The following is a 14162-nucleotide window of genomic DNA, read 5'->3' as shown; positions in this document are numbered from 1 at the left end:
ACATTAATAAACTTGCTGATGTTCCAATTGATGTAGGCAATGAGTGAGTGAGTGTGGTTTGATCCTGCTATATCACGCAGGTGAAACACCACCTTGGGGAATCGAACCAAGGCACATCAGGGAGTTTATTGTAAACAGCATCTTATCTGCATTGCATCTTTCATATATTGTTTGACAAATATTTCATAGGATGACAAAGTTTTGTTTGTTTGTTTGTTGTTTAACACCGCACTCAGCGATATTCCAGCTATATAACTGCGATCTGTAAATAATCGAGACTGGACCAGACAATCCAGTGATTGACATACTGAGCATCGATCTACGTAATTTTGGATTCGATGACATGCATCAAACAAGTCAGCGAGCCTGACCACCCGATCCCGTAAGTCGCCTTTTACGGCAAGCATGGGTTGCTGAAGACCTATAATTCTACCCCGATACTTCACGGGTCGGATGACAAAGTAGACAAAAAAATCTATGGATAACAACTCATTTGTTATACATTGCTTGACACATATAAGTGTCTATACCGAAACGTCGCAATTTCAGAATGATTCGACGTTGTAATCCATAAACATTTTGTCTGCTTTATTTTTCATATTATTGGATTTTTAGAATTCAAATAATATTTTATACTAACCAAATAGGTAGAATATGGATCCCCAGCCGTTGTCAAAACCATTAGCACAGAGATACCCAGACAGCGCGAACGAGATGATACTGCCAACATGGGCTCCTGGAGAGTGGGTAAATTACAAACAGGTTTGCGATATTTATATGGTATTACACTATTTCAGTGTGTTGAGATACTGAGATAGATTTGAACAGTATTTCAGTTATATCGTTAAGTTTGGCAGCCTACTCTGTGTGAAATGTCCCAGGTGTTTACCGCCTTGCTGAAACCCATGATCACGGGGATGCGTGGCGAACACAATGATAATAACCATGACATGTCTGAGATTCGAACCCATAATAAGCGTTCTAACGTCTAAGGGACGCAAGTTACACCTTAGAACACCTGGTCCCCCATATTTATATTGAAGGTTCAGTTGCATGCATAGTCATTCATAATGCAACATCATTTGTAACTAGATACGCCGTGATTCTTACTGTCGCAAGAATTAAATTGTATTTACAATAAAAGTTATTGAACTCTTTTGGTGGTCATATTTACCTGCATAGGAAACCGACATGAGTTTGCTTCTCTCGAGCGGTGGTGCCCATCTCCCCCATAGTGAATGTGAAGCAGGATATGACACTCCCTAGGAAATGTAAAGGTCATTCAACTACTTTTCCACACTGATAAAAATAGTGTGAATTGAGTTTCTTTCCATTATCTTGATGACAAGTTATATTTGTTAATCCATCTTTAGTGAAACCATTATTTTTCGATGCAGTTCAGTTCCAAAAGGGGTATATTTTCATTTTCATCTTTGACTTAATTTCCTGCAAATTATGCTTTCGCTGCGACGAAGTATTATGGTGTAGCAATTTTCAATGTCAATCTTGCATTGGGACAGGCTTGTTGAATCTACTTTTATTGTGGTTTGCCATGAAAAGTTTGTTTGAGATTATCTGCCCTTGGCACTAAAAATGGCGTCAGTGAAAGATAAACATTGTATGTGGCTTTGGGTCGTTTTTTGAAGACAGGCAACATGTGAATAGCGCTGGGGATTTTACAACAAGACACTTTGTCTTAACTTTACTTGCTTGCTTTATTAATGTTAAACCATGCACTCAGCAATCTCCATGGCGGCGGTCTGTATATAATCGATTCTGGCTCAGACAAACAAGTGATTGATATTATGAGCACGCGATCAACCAAATCACCGAGCCTGACCAATTACCAATTTAGTCAAATGTTATGACAACCATAGGGTGCAGGAGACCTATTCGTACCCGGAGACCCCAAGGGTTAAAGGATTCAAATCCATAGATAATGACGAATCAAAACAGATGCTTTTAGGCCAAGCGTTTACTTCCAAAAATGACACGGCAGACATTGGAAGAGAAACGTATCAATTATAAACGATGTATCGACACGTAATTCTCGTGGGTTCTATATTTTCGCAACAATGCCTATTTTCGCTACCTCTCTCTTCAATGCAGCAACCATTTTCACATTTAGTATTCAATTTCAGATTAAATAAAATGGTTCGAATTACCATCCATTGAACAACGGCAAGGCAACTTTCTGCAATGATGTGGATTATCTGCTTCTAGTTAACATATGCTCGGTGTATCGGTTGAACTCCATGAAACAAAATGGGAGGCAATCAGCAATTGGTGTTAAGGTGAAAACTCACCGCTGCAAATCCTATGATGAATCTCACTGCATACAAAACATACACATTCAGATGTGCTCTGACAGGGGTGAGAATGGTCCCAAGTCCGTTCACAAACATCCCAAGTCCCCACACCCGGCGAGCCCCGTATCGTCCTGCTAACCATCCTCCGGGTATTTGAGTGAAAATGTAGCCATAAAAGTACATGGCGAGAACACGAGACCTGGTGGGCTTGTCCCAGTCGAACTCTCCTCTCTGGAACACAATCACTGGGATTATTAGTATAAATATATGTGTACATATGTTCAACACGGTCATTTAAAGACGTGTTTTGACATACATTATGATAGTTTTTATGTAAAGAACCAGTGAAGGATGTGAGAAGAGAAAAAGACCAAGTATCTCGACACACTGTATGAGGGAATAGTATCACGACATACTGTATGAGGGAATAGTATCACGACACACTGTATGAGGGAATAGTATCACGACACACTGTATGAGGGAATAGTATCACGACACACTGTATAAGGGAATGGTATCACGACACACTGTATGAGGGAATAGTATCACGACACACTGTATGAGGGAATGGGATCACGACACACTGTATGAGGGAATAGTATCACGACACACTGTATGAGGGAATAGTATCACGACACACTGTATAAGGGAATGGTATCACGACACACTGTATGAGGGAATAGTATCTCGACACACTGTATGAGGGAATAGTATCACGACACAGTATGAGGGAATAGTATCACGACACACTGTATGAGGGAATAGTATCACGACACACTGTATAAGGGAATGGTATCACGACACACTGTATCAGGGAATAAATTGACAATATTCTTGAAACTAAATGTGACGCTACTATCCTTTGATCACAGACTATTTCAGTTATCCTCTGTTCAGTTTCTTTGACCATTTAGTACCATAGAAACATTGGACAATATTTGATACAAGATTGTAAATAGAATATTTTCAAGAACAATACGAACAACAGCACACACACATTATAAATAATGCGTTTGTGTCAATATCTTGATTTTTATAAAAAAATATGGTATTAAATTTTTTTTATGAAAAATGTGTTTTTTTCTTCAAACATTCCTTCGAAAGGTGGGGATGTCAAGAGAAATAAACCTTTGACATGAAAATAATGGTTCTCTTTCTTAGTTAAATCGACCGACCCTTCTGTTAAGAGGTGAGGTGAAATGGGGTTTAATGTCGCTTTAAAGATTACTCATATATTGCAGTAATATAGCGACGTGCATGCACGCGCGCGTGCAGTTTGACAAGAATACCCCATTTAGACACAGTATACTGACTCCGAGCCGACAAGTCCTTGTTTCAGCCCCTTAATGCCGAGCGCCGGGAAGGGTAACAACAAGTACCATCTTTCAACGCCTTTTGGTATGACGCGGCCATCTTTAACGTTTATGGGAAAGCGTCTCCGGACGGACGCTCTACCACAAGACCACGGAGGCGGTTCTGTCAAGCGATCAGTCTAATACAATCAATATTTTGAAACTATATTTTAGTTTGGGAAAGAAAATTCTGAACAAATTAATCTTGACAACAAAGAGCCTGACAACCATGATCAAAATAATTCCCCAACTATGCTAGAAGTGGTGTTAATGATAATAATGATTTTAGTTTAAAAGACCTCAACATCATTTAATTATGTCAATGATAATAGTTTGCTTTGTTTGCTCGTTCAATACCTCACACAGCAATATTCTAGTATGTAAGTAAGTCCAGTGATTGATATCATAAGCATTGATCTATGCACCAGGGGATACGATTACCAAGTGACCACCCGACCTATCAAGTCGCCTCTGCGTATGTTGCTTGGACCTTTATTTATTCTTAATCGGAAGCCCAACGGGAACAAAGGTATTTCTGACAACATGGTTTTAGTTGGTTTGTTGTTTAACGCCGCACTCAGCAATATTCCAACTATATGACGGCGGTCTGTAAATAATTAAGCCTGAACCAGACAATCCAGTGATTAATATCATGAGCATCGATCCACGCAATTGGGATCGATGACATGCATCAACCAAGTCAGCGAGCCTGACCACTCGATCCCGTTAGTCGCCTTTTACGACAAGCATAGTCGCCTTTTGCGGCAAGCATGGGTTGCTGAAGACCTATTCTATCCCAGAATCTTCACGGGTCTCTGACAACATGGGGTATATTATTCAACCTGCCTACCTGTACAGTTGAGACAGCCTGTTCCAGTATGCCACATGCTTCATCTACTACATTAAACGACCTCGACGTCATGTTTAATCCAGTGCTGTTGTCAACTGATGTGACGTTGGACGTCGACGACCGCACCATGCAGATGATGGCCACGCTGATGTTGACGCGGGTGGCGTACACAAACACAAAACCAAAGAAGGACACGTAGGCCAGAATCCACCGCGTTGAGAATGGACTAACTGCAGATATGAAAAATATATATGGGACTTTAAATGCAACACCTCCAGCCATCACCTAATCGTACGATCTTCTTATTTTGTTTTCTTGTGACCCGAGCATAGTCATACATGTATTATACAATAAGACAACGCCAGGCAACAACCAGCCCCGACCATCCTACGAAACATTGCACAAAAGGTAAAACAGCAGTGGCAAAATGGGCAAGCTTGTACTGTCCCACCCACGCAATTTGCATAAATACATTAGTGTTAAACTTTGGTTTTTTGCCCAACGCTTCCCAGCAGTACTGCCAACAAAAGACGGCGGCCTACAAAGGAGCCAGACAACCAAACTATTGATCATGACCAGAAAATCCAGTGTAAATCCAGCGCAGAAATAACAATTTCCCAGTAACTTTGGCTGGTAAAACTTGTGCTAAAAACATACCTCACATTACTCCAACGCAAAGATACTAACAAACATACTGAAGCATCCGCAGACTCCCTCGCCTCGCCAACACATGTTGGTCACTGTCACCACCATGACGAACGAGCGCTTTAACCGCAGGTTTCCCCAAATCTCAAATTCATTTAAATAAAACCGACACAGGTGCACAGACAATGAACTGGTGATGCAGTAATATTTGGATTTAGTATGTATTGGAGCCAAGCAATAAACAGAACAGCCACTATTGTATGCGAGCTGAACAGTAAAAAAAATAGAAGACGATCTTATCACAGAACAAAATAAAGAGTTAAAGTCAAAGATATTTCAAAGGGCATCATATTTGCCAGTTATTTTATGCAAGTAATGACATAACAAAGAATATATGGATTTTTTTTATTATTGAAGTCTATACAAGATACGGCAATTTGGGGGACTGATTGCCAACATCTTCCCGAGGCAAGTGAGTTAACTGACTATAAAAGTCCAGTTTCCGCCCTTGCCGAACTAGGCTGGTATTATGGAGTTACATTTTGGCTGGACTAACGAGTCTATGCATAGTCCAATCAAAATCGCGCACCGAAATCGAAATCCGGTTCGTGAAGTGTCATGCAGATTTCGATCGACTGCAGGATTTGCAAAGCATGTGCACCGCTAACTCGCTGTCAACAGATATTTTCTAAATCTTTTCAAGTTTTTAATCAAGGTTCTCAGGTGATTTGATGCACTTCGCGATGTAAGACTCGTTTTATCACAATATAGATCTTGATTATGGATCAGATCGTCTTGACCGGGCGCCACCGTTTTGTTTGAAGCAAATGCAAGTGATACTAGAGGTTGAATCTGATTGGTCAATAGAAGAGGCATAGAAAGGACACAACTCGTAATAGCCACTGGTGGCGCTACGATCGAGCCCAGGAATTCCAGCCTAGTTCGGCAAGGGTGGAAACTGGACTTTTAAAGTCAGTTAACTCTCTTGCCTCGGGAAGATGGATTGCCAATGACCCCGGGACGAAGTGGTAACACTCCGGATGTGTTCCAGGGTTACCCTTAGCACGCCAGGTACTTAAGGAAATTTGAGGGGTCAAAACAGTTTCTCCTGTGGGATAATATTTTGAGGCTCAAATCAGCAATCAGTCCCCAATGGTGTGACATTGAAGGCAATTATGTAGGCAAACTATGGTGAGAAAATGTAATTAAAGATGACATGCAGATGATTGTTCTAAGGGAGATGGGTAGGTAAACAAAATACGTCATGCCTGAAAACGTCTTCAATATGGTGACTAACAAAGAAGTGCTAGCCGAAATGCATCATGGGTCAATTAGCCCAGACACTGTGGGTAGTTTTGTTTGATTAAGTATAATGTTAATTGCTTCCTTCGACTTATAAAGTAATATTGGTACTACTGTTATGCAAAAGGCATTTTATATGCGAACGGACCATGGTATAAATATGGAAGCCTTTTAGGGCCATTTGTTTTTTTATATTTTTTTCGATACTATCTTGAAATTTCAAGATACTAAGATGAAATTTCAGGATAGTATCTTGAAATTTCAAGATATTAAGTTGAAATTTCAAGATAGAGAAGGTGAAATTTCAAGATACTATCTTGAAATTTCAAGATATTAAGTTGAAATTTCAAGATACTAAGTTGAAATTTCAAGATACTAAGTTGAAATTTCAAGATATTAAGTTGAAATTTCAAGATACTAAGTTGAAATTTCAAGATACCAAGTTGAAATTTCAAGATAATAACTTTTTAACATCCTAAGATGTAAAAATACGTTTGAAGTGAATAATCTTGAAATATCAACTTAGTATCTTGAAATTTCAAGATAGTATCTTGAAATTTCAACTTAGTATTTTGAAATTTCAACTTAGAATCTTGAAATTTCAACTTCTCTATCTTGAAATTTCAAGATAGTATCTTGAAATTTCAACTTAGTATCTTGAAATTTCAAGATAGTATCGAAAAAATTAAAAAAACAAATGGCCCTAAAAGGCTTCCGTATATAAATGCAGTGTTGGACACAAGGTAGTTCCGCCGTACCTGTGGACTGGGATAAGGTAGCATTAGAGAACATGGTAATGAAAATATGCACACGGTGGAGACCTGCGTGGACTGTTGGAAACAAGCATGGAACAGTGAAAGTAACTGTGGTTTGATCGAGTTATTCGATGTTGAAATTGGAGATAGCATATAAATGACAGGAGATGTCGTTGTTGCATAAACTCAAAACCGCCGTCATATAGCTGGAATATTGCTGAGTGCGGCGTTAAACAACAAACCAACCAACCAACCATAAACTATTTATAAAATTATGTAATCAATATGTCTAACACTTGTCTTTTGACACGTACGTGATAGTACGGCCTAGCATTGTTTCAATGGAGAATGTATTTTCTCTCCATAAAAAGTGCACTTCTAAAGTCGTGTCTGATCCAAAGTGTAATGTGTTTCGCTTTCAGGTATATTATCACTAAAGTGACTGTAGAGGGGAGATACTCATATGAAATACTACGACGTGCATTATAACCACAGAAAACAAAGACGACAGCACTTCATCGCATTTTTTGCGTCTGTGAAATTTGAATTGAGGTTTTCCACACAGGCATAGTTTTTGCATGTGGTGACCCGAGTTACCTTTCTCCCAGATTTCTTGCCAATATTAGGCAAAAGTTTTGTGATTTCGCTATGGAAATCATTTGCATATAGTTTGAAATTTCCATTTCGCAAAAATAAATACATTCCTTCAATTGTACTCTTATTGGATGAAGATACAATTGCACAGAAACGACATGGTGTTTTTTTTGTATCCACAGCAATAGAAGAGCATGTCCTTTCCTATGTACTTCGGAACTGTTCGTTTAAGTTCGTTTTCGAAACCATGTGAAATTACACTATAGCCAATCTGGTTAATATATTTTGTCAGCAGTTTATTATGTCAACAAAAAAAGCCAATTACTTAACGCTGGTGCCACTCTGAGAATCAAATATTGTCTGCTGAATACTGAAAACTAATTTCAGAGAATATGGTGGACTGACTTGGCTTTAAGACATCAGGTTGATGTGGGAGGAAAACCCGAAGTGATGCAGGTATAAGACGTTTACAAACATGATAAAAACTCGGCATCACTGCATCATTCATCACGGCATCGTCAGGTTTGTAAGCATTCTCATGATTACTGTGTTAACTTACCCTTCTCTCCAATCTTGACCTCAGCTTCCGGCTCTTCAAACATTATCTGACCATCGGTCATCTCGTCAGACATTGTCAGAGATGAAGTACTGAAATTGTGTAAATAAATGTGTTAATTTCAATTCTGAATTTTGTACATACAATCCTTGTACTGCGTGTTTTAATCCAACTATGACATGCAGTAATTACTCAAGCCTTGTTGACTGCGAGACAGCTGGATTCATGGAATGAATATATACATACATTACATAGATATATGCAGCTTGCATCAGGATGTGCTCTTGATGATCAGTGGTTGGTTGGATGATCATCATTGCCGCATACTTACATAAACAACAGCCATGTCACACATTGCAACTCAGCTACGCATCTGTGCACATAAACAATGGCAAGCCCTTGTCCTGTTATTAGAACACTAATACTTGGGTATATACACAAACTGTGGATTACAAGAATGCCATGTGAGTTAGTTGGTTCAAAAACAATGAATTAGTGAGTGAGTTGGATTTAACGCCGCTTTTAACAGTATTCCAGTTATATCGCGGCGTGTCAACTCAATGTGGGAAAGCCCGAAGAGATGCAGGTCTCAAACGTTTATCACTTCGGTGAAACCCATGAGCACGGGTATGGTGCTTACAAACCTAGAAATTTAATCGAGGCGAACCCACATTCATAGGTTCCTGGCGTGCCCAAGGGACGCAACTCTGCACAGCGAATTGCAGCGCCTTAGACGACTGGGCCACCCGTGCGCCTCGTTTCAAAAACAGAATAACATGGTGTGTCAAATATGCAATATTCCAGCAATATCACGGCGGGGGACACACGAAATGGGCTTCACACATTGTACCCGTGTCGGGGTCATCGTCGTATTAGACATGATTACGATCCTTGGTTTGTCAACGGGAAAAGTTCAAGAAATATAATATAAATGAACATTTCATTATTTATTTATTTTTCATGTATTTCATTGCTATGTTTGTGTGTTTGTTGTTTAACGCCACAGAAAGCAACATTCCAGTTATATGACGGCGGCCTGTGAAAAACGAGGCCGGACAATTCAGTGATTAATGTCATGAGCATCGATTTACAATTGGGATACGATGACATGCATTAACCAAGTCAGCGAGCCTGACCACCTGATCCCCTTAGCCTCTTACGACAAGCATAGTCGAGAATGTGTCAAGCAGCTGTCACCTGATTTAGAATTAAGTTTAAACTCCAAACGCGTATAGATTCTAAAATGCAGAGAAACATTGATATCGGGGACATGTACCTTTATAATTACCGCCTTTTGTCAACCTAACATATACACACACGCTAGGAGGGTAATGCATATAATTTAAACCATTTCTATGTGGAAGGAGAAGAACCAAGGCTAACACTAAAAATGTCGTAAAATATGAAGTATAAATGTTCAAATTATACAAACATGTTGATAGCGTTTTCTTGCCTTTCTTGCTTCATTCGTGTAAAATATGTTTATCAGTATTAAATCCGCCTTAAAGTCTAGCACAATGATATCAAATATAAGTGCATTTGGCACATTCATACCTGTGGCGCTGTGACTGGCCTATCCAAAGGCGTGGTGGCTCCCACAGCTGCTAGCTCTAGTAAACTGTTCACTATGTACATGATACGTTAATTATTCATAGGACAAATGTGTCTGGAATACAACGAGGTTAATTACATAGCCACAATATCTAATATATATATATATATATATTATATTATACTTAAAAAACTTGTCACTGTTTCTGGGGCGGTCGGGTAGCCTAGTGGTTAAAGCGTTCGCTCGTCACGCCGAAGACCCGGGTTCGATTTCCGACATGGGTACCATCTGTGAAGCCCATTTCTGGTGTCCCCTGCCGTGATATTGCTGGAATATTGCTAAACGCGGCGTAAAACCAAACTCACTCACTCACTCACTATTTCTGAAGTATAAAATTTATTATTTACATATGGATTTTCTTTTTAGTGGATTGCACAGGAAATTGGTAACATTCAAGTGTTTATGGGAATATGTAATCAGTGAGTGAGTGAGTGAGTGAGTGAGTGAGTGAGTGAGTGAGTGAGTGAGTGAGGTTTTACGCCGCTTTTAGCAATATTCCAGCAATATCACGGCGGGGGACACCACGGGTCTTCGGCGTGACAGGCGAACGCTTTAACCACTAGGCTACCCGACCGCCACGCGAGTGAAAGATATATTTGCACACAACTGGTACGAAACTGTTTTATCTTCGCATTATCTCAGCAATTATGATAAATTAAAGTCACATATTCAACAGGAAATGTATTTCTCTGTCTCACCAGAGAAGTCATTTAAAGATATTTTTGTAACTTTAGTAGCTCATTGCATAATTTCAATGTAAATATGTGTTGTGAATCGAAATATATTGATGCTGTTAATAGTATTTGTACCAATTGTGACAGAGAGAGTTGCGTCCCTTGGGCACGCCAGAAACCTATGATTGTGGGTTCGAATCCCGGTTCGCCCCGATTATGTTTCTAGGTTTGTCAGCACCATACCCGTGCTCGTGGGTTTCACCGAAGTGGTAAACATCTGAGACCTGCATCACTTCGGGCTTTCCTCCCACATTAAGCTGACACGCCGTGATATGACTGGAATACTGTTAAAAGCGGCGTTAAACCAAACTCACACACTCACTCACTCCAGCTGTGTGATGGCGGTCTGTAAATAGTCCAGTCTGGACCAGACAATCCAGTGATTGATATCAAGAGTATCGATCCACGCAATAGGGATCGATGACATGCATCAACCAAGCCAGCGAGCTTGACCACCCGATCCCGTTAGTCGCCTCTTACGACAAGCATAGTCGCCTTTTACGGCACGCATGGGTTGCTGAAGACTACTTGGCGTCGTGTTTAAGATTATTACGCTTATATAACGACGTGCATGCACGTGTGTGTGTGTGTGTGTGTGTGTGTGTGTGTGTGTGTGTGGCTGCTTGTACTAGTCCAGACCGATGCCGATGTATAGTGCTAGCCCACTGAGATACCATGCAGTTTAACATGAATACCCCCCACTCAGCCACAGTATACTGACTCCGAGCCGACTAGTCCTTGATTTAGCCCCTTAATGCCGAGCACCAGACAGGGTAACAACAAGTACCATCTTTTAACGTCTTTTGGTATGACGCGGCCGGGAATCGAAACCCGGACCTTCCGCTCTCCGGGCGGACGCTCTACCACAAGACCACGGAGGCGGTCTTCCATACATCTACCATCTTCCCGAAGCAAGAGTTAACTGACTTTAAAAGTCCAGTTTCCACCCTTGCCGAACTAGGCTGGAATTACTGGGCTCGATCGTAGCGCCACCAGTGGCTATTATTATTTATGTCCCCTTTAAGCCTCTCCTATTGACCAATGAGATTCCACCTCTCGTATCACTTGCGTTTGCTTCACCCAAAATGGTGGCGCCCAGTCAGGACGATCTGACCGATAATCAAGATCTATATTGTGATAAAACGGGTCTTACATCGCGAAATGCATCAAATCACCTGAGCACCTTGATGAAAAACATGAAAAGATTTGGAACATAACTGTTGGCGGTGCACATGCTTTGCAAATCCTGCAATCGACCGAAATCTGCACGACAGTTTACGAACCGGATTTCGGTTTCGGTGCGCGATTTTGATTGGACTATGCATAGACTCGTTAGTCCAGCCAAAATGTAAAAAAATTATTTACTCCATAATACGAGCCTAGTTCGGCAAGGGTGGAACATGGACTTTTATAGTCAGTTAACTCTCTTGCCTCGGGAAGATGACATGTACGGGCTACTGAGAAGGGTTTTTTTGTCTTTTGTTTTTGATTTTGGACAATGAATTTGTTTTCGTGATTATTCGACGTTTCAGTTTGGGTCAGATACTCTCATGTTGACGGGTGATCTGTCTGATGATTATGGCATTGTGTGGCATATGTGACAACCGACTTTTTTTTTTAACATGTCTTCACGCAAAATTGTTTTTGGCTATTTCAACAGGTGCACACAATTTGACGTGTTCCCTTTTAAAGTGGCGTTCCTTCACAAACTTTGAGTAGTATTTCATGCAAAAGGATTAAGTCGTTATCAGAATTTAAGTACTGATTATGCCATTAACCATTTCAATGATAAGACACTGGGGTCCGAGTGATCAAACAAACTTAAACCATGTCCAACATTTATGGCACCTAAAATGTTTAAAAAAACTTTGTTTTGTTAAAGGTATTTTGAAAGATATTTAAGAACTCTATGCTCAACTGTGAGAACACTGTGTGAGTCGGCCCTGCGTTAAGCACGTGAAATATGTTTCCCGATACTTTCACACGTGCACGTCGCACTTTGCCAATTAAGGTTATGGAATGCATGTCCCGGGGCAAGTATACCATTTATTTTAGACCAACTCGAGCACATTTATCAATCACGTAAATATTACTTGCCCATGTTGATGGGCCTTTTATGAGCAAACATAGCCCTGATCAAGATAATAGTAATTCCGTTTCCATCTGTTCGTTGAGTTGAACGAAAAGCCACCAAATCACACGTACTGTGTAAAAATTGCATAAAACATATGCCGCAGTTCATAAACGGACATGACTATATTCGTTAGCCTTCCGTGTGGACTTCGCGGGTTCGAATCCCGCTGGCGACAAACGTGTAAGACCTCAGCGCTTCAGGCATTTCAGGCAATGTTTATAAATTATTTAAGGAAAATATTAAATTTTTTTTAATCCATTGAAAAAGTTCATACTTTGTATTTTAAGCGATTCCTATACATTGGTAAATATGCTTCAAATGAGGCAGTACCTTGTGAAACTGGTCGCTGTAGTTTATATGTTCATAGCCAGCTGCGTGCTGTTATATATTGGATAACATTTTAAAAATAGAAGCTCATAGGTACGCATTTCAATGTTACAAAATGCTAAAGCAATTAGAGTGAGTGAGTATGGTTTTACGCCGCTTTAAGCAATATTCCAGCAATATTACAGCGGGGGACACCAGAAATGGGCTTCACACATTGTACGCATGTCGGGAATCGAACCCGGGTCTTCGGCGTGACGAGCGAACACTTTAACCGATCGCCCTAAAGCAATTAGATGATGAAGGGAAAACGAATTGGGTGTCTGGTGTAAGAAGCATATTATCTAATACTATATTTTCCTTTGTGTGGACCTTGCAACACACCGGTATGAGAAACAATTTTTTTATACATTTAAACAAAACTCATTAGCCATATTTCAGCAAAAATGGCACCAAGTTTCCTCTTCACACTTTCTCAAGCATTATGCTGGTGTCAAATCATTGTTACAACCAGAAAAAATATTTAACTGTATTACAACATAAATCTTCATTGAGAGCTCTTTGTAAGTTTAGAATATCTCCCAATAACGTCCATGTTCATAAATGCCGTAGAACCAAGGATAGTGATTTTGTAAATTGTATATGTTTTAACTGTACCAACCAGGAGATTGAAGACGAGTTTCATGTTCTCTTTTTATGTTTAAAATCTTAACCTTAGAGATCAAAGTTTCTATCAAATTTAGATACACAAAAACAAAGACAATCATTTAATGATCAATTTGTTGAATTAAAAAAAATGAAGATGTTATCAAATATTTAGCAATGTATTGAGACAAAGGTGAATATATATTATGTTATGTTTAAGATCAAGTTGATTTTCATGTATCTGTTAAAACTGAACTGAACTACGGGCCATATGGCCTTTCATACTGAATAAACTGTCTGTTTATCTGATGTTCGAGGCCTCGATATTAAACATTACATTTAAAATTTAT

At 39.7% G+C, this 14162-nt stretch overlaps 1 protein-coding gene across 1 annotated transcript; it reads right to left on the bottom strand.

Moving 5' to 3' along the window:
• Positions 1-635: 635 nt before the first annotated feature.
• On the bottom strand, positions 636-8549 carry LOC124111173 (uncharacterized transporter slc-17.2-like). The gene is made up of 5 exons (XM_048394764.1): positions 8367-8549; positions 4512-4741; positions 2307-2540; positions 1175-1262; positions 636-736 (listed from the first exon to the last, which is right to left on the bottom strand). Exons 1-5 carry the CDS (start codon positions 8437-8439, stop codon positions 636-638), a joined length of 726 nt encoding a protein of 241 aa, XP_048250721.1. The 5' UTR covers positions 8440-8549.
• Positions 8550-14162: the final 5613 nt, after the last annotated feature.

The sequence above is a fragment of the Haliotis rufescens genome, unplaced genomic scaffold (genome assembly GCF_023055435.1).
Source record: "Haliotis rufescens isolate VD_foot unplaced genomic scaffold, xgHalRufe1.0.p SCAF_13, whole genome shotgun sequence".
Lineage (NCBI taxonomy): Eukaryota > Metazoa > Mollusca > Gastropoda > Lepetellida > Haliotidae > Haliotis > Haliotis rufescens.
This window is presented reverse-complemented; position numbering and strand designations above follow the sequence as displayed.

Coding starts and splice junctions, on each gene's coding strand:
- LOC124111173 (XM_048394764.1), bottom strand. CDS start 8,439: ATGTCTGACGAGATGACCGATGGTCAGATAATGTTTGAAGAGCCGGAA. Junction 1,263..2,306: donor TCATCATAGGATTTGCAGCG/GTGAGTTTTCAC, acceptor TACATTTCCTAG/GGAGTGTCATATCCTGCTTC. Junction 737..1,174: donor CATGTCGGTTTCCTATGCAG/GTAAATATGACC, acceptor CCCACTCTCCAG/GAGCCCATGTTGGCAGTATC.